This window comes from Ornithorhynchus anatinus, chromosome 10 (assembly GCF_004115215.2).
Source record: "Ornithorhynchus anatinus isolate Pmale09 chromosome 10, mOrnAna1.pri.v4, whole genome shotgun sequence".
In the NCBI taxonomy this organism is placed as follows: Eukaryota; Metazoa; Chordata; class Mammalia; order Monotremata; family Ornithorhynchidae; genus Ornithorhynchus; species Ornithorhynchus anatinus.
Window position 1 is genome coordinate 52,301,077 of NC_041737.1, and position 17,742 is coordinate 52,318,818.

A 17,742-nucleotide genomic window follows, 5' to 3' on the forward strand; every position below is an offset into this window, starting at 1 on the left:
GGGGTGGGGGGCAAGAAGGGAAGGGGTTAAGGGGGCGGGGGGAGAGGTGGGCCCGGAGCCTCCTCCACCTTCTCTCTCTTCCCGCCCCCTCTCCCTCCCTCCCCCCCGCCCCTCGGCGCCCCTCGGCCCGCAGGTCCCGCCCCCCTCCCTCCTCCCCTCCCCCTCCCCCCCACCCCCCGGCCCCCTCCAATGCTGAGCTCAGTCTGCGTGTCCTCTTTCCGCGGGCGCAAGGCGGCCAAACAGCAGCTTCAGCAGCAGCAGCAGCAGCGAGAGCAGCGAGAGGAGCGAGAGGAGCGAGAGGAGCGAGAGGAGGAGGAGGAGGAGGAGGAGCAGCAGCAGCAGCAGCAGCAGCAGCAGCAGCAGCAGCAGCAGGGCCAGGGGCGAGGGCCGGGGCCGTGCCAGGGCCGGGGCCGGGGCCAGGGCCCGGGGCCGAGCCCGCCCCCGGCCTCCCCGCCGCCCCCCGGAGCCCCGTCCTCTCCCCCGCCGGCGGGACGCGCGCCATGCCCGGGGGGGCCGGCCATGGGGCGCCACGGGGACAGCGAGAAGATCGTCATCAACGTCGGCGGGGTCCGGCATGAGACCTACCGGTCGACGCTGCGGACCCTGCCGGGCACCCGCCTGGCCGGCCTCACCGAGCCCGACGCCCCCGGCAACTTCGACTACGACCCGCGGGTCGACGAGTTCTTCTTCGACCGGCACCCGGGGGTCTTCGCCTACGTGCTCAACTACTATCGCACGGGCAAGCTGCACTGCCCGGCCGACGTGTGCGGCCCGCTGTTCGAGGAGGAGCTGGCCTTCTGGGGCATCGACGAGACCGACGTGGAGGCCTGCTGCTGGATGACCTACCGCCAGCACCGCGACGCCGAGGAGGCCCTGGACAGCTTCGAGGCGCCCGAGCCGCCGCCGCCGCCCGAGGACGAGCCCCCGGGGCTGGGGGGCGCGGGGGGCGGGGGGCTCGGGGGGCCCGACGGCGGCGGCGGAGGAGGAGGAGGAGGAGGAGGAGGAGGAGGAGGCGGCGGGGAGCTCAAGCGCCTCTGCCTCCAGGAGGCCGGCGGAGGGGCCTCCGGGGCCAGCGGGACCTGGTGGCGCCGCTGGCAGCCCCGGGTCTGGGCCCTCTTCGAGGACCCCTACTCGTCGCGGGCCGCACGGGTAAGACCGACGGCGGGACCCCCACACCCCCCCCCCCCCCCCCCGACCCGCCACACACACCCCCCTCTTCGATTCCACATGCTCCAGACCGCCCAGAACGGGGCTCGCTCCAGAGTGAGCCCTTAACGAATGCCATCATCATCATCATCATCATCGTCGTCGTCGTCGTCGTCAGCCCCCCCGAGACCCGAGGGAGAATGGGAAGGGGTGTGTGTGTGTGTGCGTGTGTGTGGGGAGGTGGGGGGAGGCGGGTCTGGAATTGTGTGTGAATGTCTGTGTGTCTGGAGGTCGGGGGAGGCCGGTCTGGAATTGGGTACGTGTGTGTGTCTGGAGGTGCGGGGCGGCCGGACTGGAATTGGGTATGGGTGCGTTTCTGGACGTGGGGGGAGGCCGGTCTGGAATTGGGTACGTGTATCTGGAGGTGGGGGGGGGGAGGCCGGTCTGGAATTGGGTATGGGTGCGTTTCTGGACGTGGGGGGGAGGCCGGTCTGGAATTGGGTACGTGTGTGTGTCTGGAGGTGCGGGGAGGCCGGTCTGGAATTGGGTATGGGTGCGTTTCTGGACGTGGGGGGAGGCCGGTCTGGAATTGGGTATGTGTATCTGGAGGTGGGGGGGAGGCCGGTCTGGAATTGGGTATGTGTTTGTATCTGGAGGTGGGGGAGGCGGGTCTGGAAGTGTGTGTGTACGTCTGTCTGTCTGGAGGTGGGGGGGAGGCAGGTGTGGAAGGCCCAGGGAAGAAGCGGGAGAGGGAGACACCCCCCCCCCCAACCTCTCCAGCCGCTGATGGACACTCCCGGGGTGGGAGATGACTGCAAACTGGACCCCGGGGAGAAAGGGGAGTAAAGGAAGAGAAAACGGGGGGCCCGGAGGGCCGAGGCAGAGGTAACGGTGAGAGGGCCGGGGAAGCCCGGGTGGTCGGAGGGAGACCCCCGGGGCAGCAGAGACCCTCGGCCGGAGAGATTGGGAAGGGACGCGGCCGGCCCGGCGTCTATTACGTGCCCCCCACCCCCGCCCCCGGCCGATCAAGGTGCGGTAGAAGGAAGGCGTCCTCCCCACCCCGTCCCTCCTCCCTTTTTCTGCGTTCCGGGGCTGAGAGGTTTGGGGGGAGGACAGGAGACCGCATTGCCGCATCCCCCCCCCCCTCCCTCGCCCCCGGAGGACGGGATGGAGAAGGGGGTCAATCGGGGGGAAAGTAGAGGGACCCCGAGAGAGGGTAGGAGGCAGGGGGAGGGGGGCGGGGCCCTCTCTTGGATCCGGGAAGGGGAACGAAACTCGGTGTAAAGTTTGGTCTCGACGTCCCGGGGGCGAGAAGCGCTGAGTGTGCGAGATTGGGAGAGGGGGGCGGGGAAGCCCCCCCTCCCCGGCCCCGACCCGGGACAGTGGGAGGGAGCGCAATGGCTCAGATAGGATGGAATACGGATGCATGAATGAACGGAGGGGGAGGAGGACCCCAGCCCTCAAATGTCCAGTTCTCGTCCCGGGTCTGTGTAGCCCCCAGCCCGTCGCCCACCGACCCCTCGTTCACCGGCCGGGTGACCTTGATTAACTCCGCAGGGGAAGGGGGGGGAGGGGGTCGGGGAAGCTTTTCGAAAGGGGGAAGTCGGTCCGGAAGAGAAAAGAGCCGATGCCCGGAGCATCCAGCTGGCAATCTTGCTGCTCGGGGTGAAGATTTTGAGCACGCAGGACCCTGAAGTTTGGGATTAAGAGGAACCTGGGGGCAAAACGGGAGGGGAAGGGAGATTTGTTAAAACTTTCCTAACACCTCCCCGGAGATCTAGGACCCCCGTCCTGGACTAGATTGTTCCGCCTGCCCCCCGGGGTGAAGGGTCTGGGCCGCTTTTTTCTCCGGACCCCCCCCCCCCCGCCCCCCTTTCCGCGAGGAGGCAGGCGGCGCGGGAGGGGTTAAGCCCCCGCTTCGGCGGAGCTGTCCGATCTGACGGCTGCGCACTGCGGCGGCCGCCGGGCCTCGGGGAAGCAGGGGTTAACCGCCGCCCCCCCGCGCGCGCGCGCGCGCGCGAGGCCGGATCTGCGGCTGCGCACTGCGGCTCGGGCGGGAAAGGGTTAGCCGCCCCGCGCCCCTCCCCCCTCGCCCCCGCCGGCCTGGAGGCGTCGGGCTCTGCGGCTGCGCACTGCGGCGGAAGGGCGCCCCCCCCCCCCGGATCGCTGTCCGCGGTCCTGGCCCCGCCCCCTCCCCAGGCCCCGCCCCCACTGCGGTGCCGCAGCCTCCGCCGGGGGCGCGCGGGAAGCCGCCGCGCGCCAGGCCGGGGGGGGGGGGGGGAGGCGCGCGCGGCGGGGGGAGGGGCGGGCTGAGGGGAAAGAGGGGAGAAGGCGGGGGGAGGGGCAGAGAGGGGCCCGGCGCATGCGCACTGCGGTGGGGCCCCCCCCCCCCCCACCTCACCCTCCCCAAAGCACTGCGGAGAAAGCAGAGGCGCCCGGGGACGGGGATGGAGGGCAGAGGGTGGTCACCCAGACGAAAAAAAGAGAAGCAGCGGGGTTCTGGTGGAAAGAACCCGGGCTGGGGAGTCAGGGGTCCTGGGTTCGAATCCATCCTCCCCCCCCAATCTGGTCACTTAACGTCTCTGGGCCTCAGTGACTGGAAATAGTAATGCTGGGATCTGTTAAGCGCTCCCTCTGTGCAGAGCACTGTTCGAAGCGCCGGGGGAGATACAGGATAAGAGTTGGAGTCGAGACGGGGTAATCAGTTTGTCCCACGTGGGGCTCGCAGTCTTCATCCCCATTTTACAGATGAGGGGACTGAGGCCCAGAGAAATGAAGGGGCTCGCCCAAGGTCACACATCAGACGAGGGGCAGAGCCGGGATGGGCAGAGCGCCGTTGGAAGCGCGGGGCGGGCGGGGGATACGGGGTCAGAGGGGCGTCCCACGTGAGGCTCACAGTCTTCATCCCCATTTTACAGAGGAGGGAACTGAGGCCCAGAGAAGTGAAGTGACTTGCCCACAGTCACATAAGGCTGCGAGGCCCACGTGGGACAATCTGATCACCCGGTGTGTCCGCCCCCAGCGCTTAGGACGGCGCTTAATAATAATAATAATAATAATGTTGGGATTTGTTAAGCGCTTCCTATGCGCAGAGCGCTGGGGGAGATCCAGGGTCATCAGGCTTGTCCCACGTGAGGCTCACGGTCTTCATCCCCATTTGACAGATGAGGGAACTGAGGCCCAGGGGAGTGAAGTGACTTGCCCACAGTCCCACGGCTGACAGGTGGCAGAGCCGGGATTCGAACCCATGACCTCCGAATACCAACGTTATCATCATTTAAAAGCAGGGGTGGGGGCAGTCCGACAGGCACCAAGCGGAGGTAGCGAGACGCAAAGATAGAGACAGCCGAGCGCCCCGACGCCTTAGGGTGCGAGGTCGGGCCCTGCACGGGGGCGTCCCACCGTGATGCATCGGTATGATAACGTTGCTAAGCCCTTACTGTGTGCAGAGCACTGTTCTAAGCGCTGGGGGAGAGACAGGGTCATCGGGCGGTCCCACGTGAGGCTCAGGGTCTTCATCCCCATTTTACAGATGAGGGAACTGAGGCCCAGAGGAGTGAAGTGACTTGCCCACAGTCACAGTGTCTGGGAGGGACCCCCACGCGGGGCCCGCGGAGCCTCCAGAGCTGGAGGGTGGGGGGTCCCGAGGCCCTGGGGGGCTCCGAAATGAACCTCCAGGGGCTGAGGCCTAGTCCGCTTGCATCCTCCCAAAGTGACAAGAGAGGAGAGATGGGTCGAAAGGAGTCACCGGCGGGCAGCAAGCAGCTGGGGGGATGAGGAGGAGGAGGAGGATGGCGTCTGGTAAGCGCTTACTCTGTGCAAAGCGCTGTTCTAAGCGCCGGAGAGGGTCCCGGGTTGTCCCACGGGGGGCTCACGGAGGAGGTCCCATTTTGCAGCCGAGGTCACTGAGGCACAGAGAAGCTGCCCAAAGTCACACAGCTGCCAAGCGGCGGAGCCGGGATTCGAAGCCACGTGTGTGTGTGGGGGGGGGGGCCGGGTGCGTGTCTGTGTGAAGACGGTGGCGGGAAAAAGCCACTGTACCTCCTTAGGGTCACATGTGTCACGAGTTTGTCAAGCACAAAGTTCTTCCCCCCTCTCCCCCACCGCCCCCTCCGGGCGCCTTCTGTTCTAATCTGCAAGCGAGGGTTGCGGGGACCAGAGAAGGGCCGGGCGGTCGTCCGTCCTCCCCCCTCCGTCCACTCCTCAGCCCAGGTCCAGCGAAGCTCGCCGTGCCAACAGGGTTAGCCCCTCGGTTCTGAGGAGCAGATGGCGGGGGCACTGGCCTGGATAATGCACTGCCAGAACCGGGCAAAGGCTCAAGGAGGGCAGTCGGAGCTTCCGAGAGGGAAGGGAGTCGCATCTACCGCAGGGGCCGGGAGTGGGGGGGGGGGGGGGCGGTCGGAGGGAGGGCCGGAGGGCAGGGCGCCGGACAGGACCGAAGGGTCGGGGGGGGTGGGACGGGTGGGCGGTGGGTAGCGAGGATTCCCCCCCTCCCTCACTAAATCGGTCCTCTCCCCCCTCCCCCCCGCAGTACGTGGCCTTCGCCTCCCTCTTCTTCATCCTCATCTCCATCACGACCTTCTGCCTGGAGACGCACGAGAGCTTCATCCACATCAGCAACAAGACGTCGGTGTCGTCGACGCCTAGCGGGCCGGAGAACGTGACCAACCTGGAGGTGGAGACGGAGCCCTTCCTCACCTACGTGGAGGGCGTCTGCGTGGTCTGGTTCACCTTCGAGTTCCTCATGCGCGTCACCTTCTGCCCGGACAAGGCCGAGTTCCTCAAGAGCAGCCTGAACATCATCGACTGCGTGGCCATCCTGCCCTTCTACCTGGAGGTCGGCCTGTCGGGGCTGAGCTCCAAGGCCGCCAAGGACGTGCTGGGCTTCCTGCGGGTGGTCCGCTTCGTCCGCATCCTGCGCATCTTCAAGCTGACGCGCCACTTCGTGGGGCTGCGCGTGCTGGGCCACACGCTCCGGGCCAGCACCAACGAGTTCCTGCTGCTCATCATCTTCCTGGCCCTGGGCGTCCTCATCTTCGCCACCATGATCTACTACGCCGAGCGCATCGGGGCCGACCCGAACGACATCCTGGGCTCCAACCACACCTACTTCAAGAACATCCCCATCGGCTTCTGGTGGGCCGTGGTCACCATGACCACCCTGGGCTACGGGGACATGTACCCCAAGACCTGGTCGGGCATGCTGGTGGGGGCCCTCTGCGCGCTGGCGGGCGTCCTCACCATCGCCATGCCCGTGCCCGTCATCGTCAACAACTTTGGCATGTACTACTCCCTAGCCATGGCCAAGCAGAAGCTGCCCAAGAAGAAGAACAAACACATCCCCCGGCCCCCGCAGCCCGGCTCTCCCAACTACTGCAAGCCCGACCCGCCCCCGCCCCCGCCCCCGCCCGCCCCGGCCGCCTCCCTGCTCCGCGGAGGAGGGGGCGGCGTGGGGGGCATCGGGCTGGTGGGGATGCCGCCCATGCCCGCCCCGGGGGAGCCCTGTCCCCTGGCGCAGGAGGAGGTCATCGAGATCAACAGGGCAGGTGAGGTGCCCCAGGGCACGCACGGCCTGGGGCGGGGGGTGGACCGGGGTCACCCCACGCTGGACCCGGGCGGTGCCCTTCTCTCCGGAGCCGGTCGCAAGGGCCTGGGAGGGAAGGGTAGAAAAGGGGGGGAGAGGGATGTGCGTGGGAAGGGGGTGTGTGTGCCGCCCGCTGGGGCTGTAGGTCAGATCCACTCATTCGATCGGAGCGCTTACCCTGTGCGGAGCACTGCGCTAAACCCTCGGGAGGGTACACCGTAAGGATAGACGGACACATCCCCTGCCCACCACGAGCCACGGTGCGGCTCCGGGAGTGGGGGGCGTGTGTGCGTCTCGGAAATAAGGCCCCTTTCTGTGGCTTTGGGCCTATGCGTGCTCAGTCCGATAGTATGATTATCCTTAGCCTGTGTGTGTGTGTGTGGGGGGGGGGGGGGTTTCCTTTTTACGCTACGGGTCAAACCCTGAGTCCGTAGTGAGCTAACGGGATGGGACGCAGTCCCTGCCCCACGCGGGGCTCCCGGTCTCCGTCCCCATTTGAAGGGTGAGGGGAGGACCCGCCCGGGGTGGCCTGGCGGGGCGGGGCGGGGTGGGGGGTTTCGAACCCAGGTCCCTCCCGCCTCCCGGCCCCGAGCTCCAGCCGCTGGGCCTCGCCGCTCCCGGCGCCGCTGGGTGGATGGAAAGCACGGCACGACTCCGGGTGCGTGGGCGTGTGCGGGCGTGTGTTGTGCGTGTGTGTGTTGTGTGCGTGTCGCCTGGCAGAGGTGTAGGTGAAATACGGCGCGTCTCCGGGGGCGCGGGCCGGCGCCTGCGAGGCTGGCTGTGTTGGTGTGCGTGTATCCTCCGTGGGAGCGGCCCGGGGGGGGGGGGGGGCCGTCGCCCCGAGTGCTGGAGGTCTGCCCTGCCCCGTCCTTCCTCCTGCCCCCCGCCCCCGGGCCAGAGACCTCGTTCTCGGGGGGCAGGGCGGCTCCTCCGATTTCGGGGCGGGGGGGAGGAGGCTGGCCGCTGCCTCCCGCCCCCGAGCCTTAAGTAGGTCGGCGGAGGGTGGGGGTGAGGGTGGGGGGCCCGGAGCCGGTGCGCCCCCACCCCCCCGCCCCCCTCCCGGCCCTCCCGGCCTCGTCCCTCAGCTCCTGACCCAGTTTCACGCAAATTAAAAATAACCGGTGAACTGGAGTCTGAGCCCGTGGGGTCCCCTTCTTCCCTTCCCCCTCCTCTCTTTCTCCCTTCCCCCCCCTCCTCTCCCTCTTCCCTTCTTTCCTCTTCCTCTCTTCCTCGCTCTGTCCCCATCGAGCCCCTCTCCTTTTCCGCCTCCTCTCCCCCTCTTTTTTTTTTTCCCTCTCCCCTCCCGCCCCCTCCCCCTCCCCTCCTCCCACTCCCTCCCGTGCCCTCCCTCCCCTCTTCCTCCCCCCCCCCTTCCCCGCCGACCCCCAAACCCTGCCCAGCCTTCCTCCCCAGGGCATCTCCCCCACTGGGGGCTCACCTGGCCGGAGGGGTGTGGAGGGGGGAGGGGAGAGAGAAGCCTTCGAGCGTTTGGAGACCCCGGTGTTCAGGCGCGGGGTGCGGGGCGAGGAAGCCCCCTCCGACTCTTCGCCCGCCTCCCGTCCCACTCCTGGCGGGGGGCCCGAGGCCCGGACATTTCTGGTTCTTCGTCCTCTCTCCTCCTCCCCGTGCTACTCTCCCACCTCCGGGTGATCTCTCCACTCTCTCCGCCCGTCCGTCTCTCTCTGCCTGTCTCTGCCTCCTCGTCTCTCTCTGTCTCTGTCTCTCCCTCCGTCCCCGCCTCCGCCTCTCTCCGACCTTCTATCTCTGTCTTTTTGTCTAACTCTCGGTGTCTCTCTATCTCTGCCTCTTTTTCTCTGCTGTCTCTCTCCCGTCCCCCCTCCCCACTTCCTCCCTCCGCTCCCGTAGACTCGAAGCAGAACGGGGACGCCGCCAGCGCGGCCCTGGCCCACGAGGACTGTCCCACCATCGACCAGGCCCTGTCTCCGGAGGAGAAATCGCCCATCACCCCGGGCTCCCGAGAGCGTTACAGCCGGGACCGGGCCTGCTTCCTGCTGGCAGCCAGCGACTACGCGCCTTCCCCGGACGGCACCATCCGCAAAGGTAGCGGGGAACCTCCCACCCGAGACGGGGATCCTGCCCGACGGCGGGAGCCCCGGGGCGAGACGCGGGCGGGGGCGGGAGACCAGAGAGGGACACCGAAACGGAGAGGGGGGGAGAGAGAGAGAGAGAGAGAGAAGGAGGGAAGAAGAGACAGAGGGTGTCCATGAGCACGAGTTTCTAGAGAGAGGCGGGGAGGGAAGGGGGCGGAAGCGGGTGGGAGCCAAAGTCCGGGGCAAAAATCAGAGAATGAGGAGGGGGCGGGGGCGGAGGGAACGGCCCTCTCCTCGCAGTGGTTTACACTCCCCCCCCCCCCTTCCTAGGGGATTACCTCCCGGCCCTGCACCCCCTCCCGCCTCCTCTGGGGAGGGGCTGGGGTGGCTTGAGGGTTCTCGTTTCGCTCCCCTATCGCTCCCCTTCCTTTCCCCCTACTCGACCTCTTCGTGCCGCCCCCCCCCCCCCCCCACAGCTCCCCCAGGAACTCGCTCCACCTCGATTCTCACACCTCCCCTAGCTCCCCCCCGCCCCCTTCGTCCAAGTTCTCTTCTGGCACCACCTTCCCCGACTTCTCTCTTCCAAATCCCTCCGGCTCTTATCTGCCACCTCCCTCCGTCCCCCGCTCACCCCACTTCTCCCCCGAGCCCCCTCCCCAGCTCCTCTCTCATAACCCCCTTCGCCCCGGTTCCCACGAAGCCTCCCGTTACCCTCGATCTGCCTCCGCTCCCCCCTCTCCCCCTTCCCTTCTTTCCTCTCCCTCGACCTTCTCCCAGACCCCGTTCTGCTCTGACCCAATGACTTCTCCTTTCCTTCTCCCCTCCTCTCCCAGCCTCTTCCAACTCCCCTTCCTTCTCAAAACTGATCTAGGCCCAATTCTCCCCCTTTTCCCTCTCTCCACCCCGCCCCGGGCCCCAAGCCCACCCACCACCTCCCACCCTTCCCATCCCCAATTCCTTTCCACCTTCCGCAGCCCCTTCTTTCTCCTCCCCATCGGCTCTCTCTCTCGCTTCCTGCTCCCCAGGACCCTCCCCCCTCACACCCTGCTCCGCCCGCCCCCCCCCCCATGAAGCCTCCCGCACTCGCTCTTCGTCTTGCCAGCCTCCTCCTCCTCCTCCTCCTCCTCCTCCTTCTGTCCCGCCTCGGCCCTCCCCGTCCACGCCCACCGGGTTCCCGTCGGCACTCAAGTCCCCTCTGTTCTGTTTATTCCACTTTCGCCCCCGCCCCCTACCTCTGACCCCCCGCTTCCACACCCCTTCCCCCTCGCGGGCCCCCTCGCCACCCCCTCACCCCCACCCCCAGCCGCCGGTGCCTGCCCGCCACCCCCCGAGAACTGGCGCAAACCCGGCGTGGCCTTCCTGCCCGACCTCAACGCCAACGCCGCCTCCTGGATCGGCCCGTAGCGGAGCCCCCCTCCCCGCGCCCCTCTGCCAGGGGACTTGGGTGAGTACTGGCTGGGCCCCACCTTCCCACCCCGAGACCCTTGGGGGCCCCCGGCCCCCGGCCCTGGGGCTCCGACACCCCACACCCTCGTCTCCACCCACTTCCTCGTCCCCCCGCCCCTCCCCCCCAAATCACACCCTCCTCCCTCCCTCTCTCTCTGTTCCTCCGACCGCACGGAGACCCTCCGTTCCCGCCCGCCCCACCGGCCCCCACTAACCTCTCCGTTCCCCGGCTGTCCTTCGCCCTCTTATCCCTTCGGCTCTTCACGTGCCCTTGGCTCCCACGGGGACCGTGACCCCTCTGATGATCTCCTGTCTACCCTAACGCTTAGTATGGTGCTTGGCACATAGTAAGCGCTTAAGCCACACCCCGTCCCACACATGCCCTCCTCCCTCACCGCCTCCTCCACACTCCCTCAGACTCCTTCGGCTTCCCATGCTCCCTCTCACTTCCTTCGCTCCCCGCTCCGAACATACTCCCTGCCCCCTACACGCCCTCCTTCGGATCCCCCCGGTCCACCTCTCCCCCGGTCTCTTCATGCCCCCTTCCCTCGTCTCCGAACGCCCTGGGGGGAAAATCCGGGTCTCCGAAGATCGATCGTTCGGTCAATCGATGGTATTTATTGAGCGCTTACTACGTACGGAGCAACGTTCTAAGCACCTGGGAGAGTACGCTACCGCAGAATTAGCAGAGACGTTCCCTGCCCGTAATGAGTTTACCATCTAGAGGGGGAGACGGATAATAATATAAGTAAAGAATTTATGATAGGTGATTTAAAGATAGGTACATAAGGCAGGACAGGGCCCAAGTTCTGTAGGGTTGAGGGTGGGGTGAATAGCGAATGCCCAGAGGTCACGGGAGCCAAGGGCGTAGACGACGCGGAAGGGAGAGGGAGCCGGGGAAGAGAAGGATTGGTCTGGCAAGGCCTCTCGGAGGAGGTGTGACCTTAATCACGCTTGGACGGTGGGGAGGGCGGTGGATCTAGGTCTCCCCGGGGTCTCCCCCCACTTGCCATTCCCTGACCCTAGTCTGCAGATACACTTGCTTTCTTCGACCCTGCAGCTGAGCGAAGGTCCGCAGAACCCTGAACAGAATTTAGGCCTCAGGCTCCCTAGGAAATGGGCCATTGGCTGGGTCCCAAAGCAGGCTGTAGATCAATCGGTGGCATGTACTGAGTGCCTCCCTTGGGCAGAACACTGTACCGAGCACGGGGGTAGGTCGGTGAGAATGAGAGCCCCTCCCCAAGCTCCATCTGGAACCTTCTCAGCTTTGGTAACTGCAGGTCAGAGGCTCAGTCCCGGGCAGGACTCAGTCTCGTCCTGGGCCTCTGCCCTTTCTCCCTTCCTAAATAATAACGATAATGATATCTGTTGAGCACTTACTCTATGCCGAGCACTGTACTGGGCGCTGGGGTAGATACAAGATGATCGGGCCCCGGACACAGTTCCCCTCCGAGACGGGGGCTCACGGCACAAGTAGAAGGGACGGGGGGTATTGGATCCCCACTTTACAGATGAGGAGACTGAGGCCCAGAGGAATCCAGAGACTTACCCCATGTCACTCAGCAGGCAAGTGGCGGAGCTGGGATTAGAACCCAAGTCTCCAGGCCCGGGCTCTTTCCACTAGGCAAAGCTCTCCCAAACTTCCAGGTGTTCCCAGTTCCCCCCTCGATTCGCTCTGCCTCCCGGCCCCTCCAGCCTCCGCCTTCATCTTCACCTTCCCCCTCCAGCATATGCCCCCGCTACAAGGCCTGAATCCTGAGTCTGTGGAGAGGCCCCCCCCCGGCCCCCCACTCCCCGAACCCCAATCTGGAGCCCTCCAGGATCAGACGTTCCCCCCTCACACACACATTCCGGGAGAGCGATCGTGGGTAGGGATCGCGCAAGTAGTAGAGGAGCCCGAGGGGAGGTGCCGCGTGAAGTCATAAGGCGCCGGGCTGGAGGGAAATCCCCTGACCTCCCACCCAACTCCATCCACCAGTCCAAATCTGGCCAAAGCCAGAGGTTGGTTGACCCACTGACCTCCCAACTCCATAACCTCCCTTTTGCTCCTTCCTTCCCAACCCCACGACCTGAGACCCCCGCCCCATCCTTACCTGAACCCCCGACCTTGCCCCGTCCTTCCTCCCCTTTAACCTCCCTCGGACTCCCTCCTTCCTTGACCTCCCTCCAACCTTGCCCCGCCCCCCCATCCCCTTCCCCGACCCCGTGACTCTCCCCGCTCCCTTGCCGCGTCTGACTCGACGACCTCCCTTGGGACCCCCGAGCTCCATCGGTCCCCTCCGGGTGACCCCTTGGTATTCGCCCTCTGCGCCGGCTCCCATTTCACTGCCCCCTCTTCCTCGCCCTCCCCAATGCCCAGAGGGCTGACTGGTCTGTTTCCCCAGCCCCGAGGGATTCCTCCCCCCCCCGGTCCACCCCACTCGCTCCCCCAGTGGGCCCCACTCCTTCACGCACCCCTCTCGCCCCCGGCCCCCCACTCCCCGCAGACGCGGCTCGTCCCCTCACTCCTCCCCTCCGTGCCCCGACTCCCCTCCTCGCCCCTCCGCTCCCCCCCCCCGGCCCTAACCCCTTCCTGCCCCCACCCTTCCATTCCCTCCCTCCTCCGGTTCCACCCCGTCTAGGAGAAATAGTAACGATGGAATTTGTGAAGCGCTTCCTACGTGCCAAGCACCGTTCTAAGCGCCGGCGAGGTCATCGGGTCGTCCCAGGTGGGGCCGACGTTCTTCACCCCCATTTTAGAGATGAGGTAACCCGGGTACAGGCCCAAAGTCACACAGCTCATAAATGGCAGAGTGGCCACTAGAACCCACGACCTCTGACCCCCAAGGCCGTGCCCTTTCCGCCGAGCCACGCCGCTCGAGCGCCTCGGAGGAAGAGGACGGGGGGCCGAGGTCTGCCCCGACCACCCCCGACCCCTCCGGGTGCCCGGGCTGTAGAGCTGGGGAGACGACCGGCCCCCCGCCCTCCGCCCCCATCCCCCTCCGCCGGCCCCTAGCTGTTTCCCACCCGAGACATCATCCGCCCCCGGGCCCGGACCGGGCTGGGGGAAGGCGGACGGAACCTCGGCTCGGCTCGGAGGCTCCCGCCTTGACGCCCCCCCCCCCCCCCCCGCTGAACAGCCAGGGCCGGGGGGACGGGGGGGACGGGGAGGGGGCGGCTCAGGACCGAGCGGGACGAGGCGGCCCCCTCCCCGTTCCACCTCCTAATGCTGTGTCTCTCCCCCCCTCCCTCTGTCTCTGACTGTCTGTCTCTGTCTCTGTCCTCCTCTGTCTCTTTGGGCCTCCCTCTGGGCCTCTCCCCGGCCTTCTCTGTGTCCGTACGTCTCTCTCTCTCTCTGTGTCTCCGGCCGGCTCTCTGTCGTCTCCTTTCCTCCTTGGCCCCGTCCCTCCTTCCAAGGCTATGAGAAGTCCCGGAGCCTCAGCAGCATAGCGGGGCTGAGCGGCGCGGCCTTGCGCCTGGCCCCCCTGGTCACTCCTCCGGGCTCCCCCCGGGCCACCCGCCGTGCGCCCCCCGCCCTGCCCTCCATCCTCTAGCCGGCCCGGGGGGGGGGGGACGGAGGAGGGGGACGAGGGGGGCGGGGAGGGGGAGACGGGGGGAAGGGGTAGCCAGAGGGGAGGGGACTTTGGTTCTTTTTTTAAAAAAGCGTCAGGAGCACGAACAATATGCAAACGATATGCAAACGTTATCCAGAAACTCCTCCGTGACGACGCCAGCAGCGGAGACCCCGCCCCCCCCTCAGGCCCCCGGGAAGGGTCGTGGGGGGTCCCTCGCCCGCCCCCTCCCCCCCCCCACCCCACTGGCACCCTTCCCCCTCCCAATGCCTTCTCAGGACTTCACGAGCCATATCACACCCCCTCCCCCGCCCCCAGCCCCCCAAATTACTTCTGTCCCTCACCCGGTCCTCCCCGTCCCTCTTCCGCCCCACATATACTTGTAAATAGTCGATCGCTCAAGTCAGGTTGGGGGCTCCCTCCGGCCCTCACCGCCTCCTCCGGGGCGCCCCCCCTCCCCACCCCCGCCTTCCCCACCCCCTCCCCCCGTCCCCCCGGGCCCCGGGCCCCTTCCCGTTGGTTTGTGCATGTCCCTCCCCCGTCCCTCTCACCTCATCGGCCCCCGAAATTCTCTGCAAGAGCAATAAAGCCGCCCCCGGCTGCATGATTTTCCTCCCCCCCCCCCCGACACCCCCCCTTCCCTTCCCTTCCCCCCCCCCGCCCCCAAATTCAGCGCCGGGGAGGGAAGACCTCTTCCCCAGACCCCTTTTTCCTTGACCCGCTCCCTTCGCCCCAGCCCCAAGGGAGGAGGAGGAGGAGGAAGAGGAGCAGGAGGAGGAAGAGGAGGAGGAGCATCGCAGATTTTATTTTTTAAAGGAAATAGAAAAAAACAAAACCTCACCAAACCAAGCCAAACGGGACCCGGCCTCCCAGAGCCGGGTCGGTAGAGACAGCGGCCCCAGCAAAACGAACCCAATTCTGCATCGGTCCGGAGGACGGTGGAGCGGATCTGCCCCCCGCCCCCCCATCCCCACCCCCCGCCGCCAAGGGCTCCTCGGACTGGATTCCTCCATCCCCACCTGCCCCTACCCCCCCGCCCCTGGCTGGGATCGCCCCACACTGGATCTGCGACAGAGGTAGATCGTCCGCCCCCCCGGCCCTCACCACCACCCCCCCCCCCGCCCCCCACCCCCGGAATGACCCGCTTCCGACGGGGGCACGTTTCTGGGACCGAACGATCGGAAACCCATCCATCCCCACCAACAACTGGGGCTCTTCGCTCTGCCGCGGGGCGCGGGGAAGGAGGACGGGAAGGAGGACGGGGAGGGGACGAGGGGCCCGGATCGGGAGCGGTCGGATCCTTCCTTCCCTGGCTCCCTCCAGGGGATCGCATGGACCGGATCCCAGAAGCACCGCATGTGCATGTGAATCCCAAGGATGTCCCGGAGCTGCCGTTAAGGAAGAAAACCTACCCGGGCATCCACCCTCCTGCGGGAAGGAGGACACCCACCCGCTCCCACGCATACATCCCACCCTTCTTCCACTGACTCTCATCGGTCTTGCGGGGGGGGGGGGGTTCCCCGCCCCGCACACGTCCGGCATCGCACGCACACTTAGTGTGTCAGCCCCGTTCCCGTGGCCCCCACGTTCCCGCTCCTCCCAGCCCCACTCTCTCATCTCATTCCCCTCTCACCCTTCCTCTCGATCACCCCGACCGAAGCTTCGCATACGTGGGACCCGCATTCGGCGTCACCCCGGGGCGGGACCATCCACGGGAGAAGCATTCGGGGTCACCCCGGGGCGGAAACGTCCCCGGGACACTCATCCAGGGTCACCCCGGAGCCTAGACGCATCGACGAGCCCACACGGGGACGCTCCCCGGCCTGGGATTTTCCCCAGCTGGCACGGATCTGAGCTCTCGGAATTGCTTTCCTCCTCTTTCCGTCTTCGCTTTGGGAGCCCCCAGCCCCGGGGAGGTGACCCTCACCCCTCCAGATCCTCGGCCCCGACCCACCCCGAGCGCGGGCGAGGAGTTTCCTTATGCAACATTTCCTATGCAAGGGGCCGGCTGGGTCCCGTCCCCCCGCCCCCCAACTCCCATAACCCTACCCCCGTTTCAGGGCCCAGGAAGTAGGAGCTGGGGAGGGCGAGGAAGACGTTCTTCCTGTCTGCCCCTCTGCCAGAAGAGCCGTGACTAGGTGGCGCGGGGCTCGGGGGCCTATTGACTTGGGTGTCCTGCTCGGGGCGAGGTCAGAGGCGGGGCGGGGGGACGAGGGGAAGGTCCCGACGGTTCCAGAGGTTCTGGGGGGGCGGGGGGGGAGGGCGAAGAAACCCACAACAGGACCCCCGAGGGCTCCCCAAGGGGCTGGGACGGGACAGAGGGGGCGAGGAGGGAGAGCGTCGTGGGGAAAGGAACGCGTGGGAATTTCTGTTCTTAAAAAAAAACACCCCGAAGCTGCGGGGAGCAGGGCGTGTGTGCGAGCGTGTGCGCCGGCCCTCGGGAGCCCCGGCCCTCCTCCCCTCCCCCGGCCCGCTCCGGAGCGGGTCGGGGGTCCCGGCCCCCCCCACCCCCCCGCCCCCCACCAGCGCGCGCGCGCGCTCCCGGCGGGCCCGGACACCCGCACGCAGGTCCCGCCCCCCGCCGCCGCCACGCGCACGTCCCGCATGCCCGCGCACGCCCCTCCCGCCAGCATGCCAGACCCCCGCCGACGGCCGGGGGCGGGAGAGGGGGAGGGGGCGGCCGGTCCTCTTCGACGCCCCCCCTTCCCATCCTCCCCCTCCCCTTTTTCGTTGCCCCGGACGGGGGGGGGGGGGGGAGGGGGCCGCTCGGGGGTCCCCCGCCCCCGCACACACAGCAATAAAGACATCGCCCCATTCCCCTGCCCAGGCCCCCGCCCCCGGCCCCGGATGCCCCGGGACGGGGAGGGGGGGAGGGGAGCGAGGGGGGAGGGGGCTCTCAGGGACAGGCCGGGGGGAGGGGCGGACGGGAGGGGGGGGGGGGGAGGGGACCAGGCGGCCGACCCCAACCCGCAGGATCCACAAACTTCCAATTCTGGTGCTAACGGGAGGGAGGGTCCCGGGGCCGCCCGCGGCCCCGCCCCCCTCCGCCCCCTTTTACCGTCCTCCCCAGGGCGGGGACGGGAGGGGACCGGACCGGACGGGACCGGAGGGGAGGGGAGGGGACGGGGGGGGGCGCCCCCAGACCCCCTTCCCCGGGTGCATGACCCGCGAACGCGCACAGAGAGCCGCCAACGCCGCCAACGCCGCCGCCGCATGTCTGCCCCGAAAATAAACTTCTCCTTTTCATTGACTCCCGCCCGCCCAGGGCCCGTTCGCCTCCTTCTTTCGGGGCTGGGGGAGGGCGGGGGCGGGGGGGGGGGATAACTATAATGATGATGGTATTCGTTAAGCGCTTACTATGTGCACAGCTCCGTTCTAGGAGCCGGGGAAGATACCGGGTCATCAGATTGTCCCACCTGAGGCTCACGTTTTTGTCATCCCCGTTTGTACAGATGAGGGCACTGAGGCGCGGAGAAGCGAAGTTCATTCAGTAGTATTGACTGAGCGCTTACTATGTGCAGAGCACTGTACTAAGCGCTTGGAATGGTCAAGTCGGTAACAGATAGAGACCGTCCCTGCCCTTCGACGGGTTTACAGTCTAATCGATGAAGTGACAATCGATGAAGTGATTGGTCCAAGTTCACCCAGCTGACAAGGGGCGGAGGCGGGATCAGAACCCACGACCTCTGACCCCCGAGCCCGGGCTCTGGCCACTCAGCCAGGCTGCGTCCGGATCGGACGCCGGGGTCCCGGGAGGGCCCGTCCTACGACCCGGGGGTCCCGGCCGGGCCTGGCCTTCCCTTTCTTCCCTGGGCATTCCCGGGACCCCGCGAGGAAGGGGTTAACCCCCCCCCACCCCCCCACCCCCATAGCCCTCACTCCGGGAGAGGAAAGAAGATGTCGGTATTTGTTAAGCACTTACTCTGTGCAGAGCACTGTTCTAAGCGCTGGGGTAGATACAGGG

At 67.0% G+C, this 17,742-nt stretch overlaps 1 protein-coding gene across 2 annotated transcripts; it reads left to right on the top strand.

The window, feature by feature from the left end:
• Window positions 1-459: 459 nt before the first annotated feature.
• Window positions 460-13,764, top strand: KCNC3 (potassium voltage-gated channel subfamily C member 3). Of its 2 annotated transcripts, XM_029073038.2 has the most exons (5): window positions 461-1,149; window positions 5,678-6,692; window positions 8,597-8,791; window positions 10,085-10,225; window positions 13,624-13,706. In XM_029073038.2, the coding sequence occupies exons 1-4, from the start codon at window positions 520-522 to the stop codon at window positions 10,183-10,185; spliced, it is 1,941 nt and encodes a 646-aa protein (XP_028928871.1). In that variant the 5' UTR covers window positions 461-519; the 3' UTR covers window positions 10,186-10,225; window positions 13,624-13,706. The 2 variants fall into 2 exon arrangements, with proteins under 2 accessions (XP_028928870.1, XP_028928871.1); XM_029073037.2 differs by lacking the exon at window positions 10,085-10,225 and having other exon boundaries at window positions 460-1,149; window positions 13,624-13,764.
• The last annotated feature ends 3,978 nt before the right edge of the window (window positions 13,765-17,742 follow it).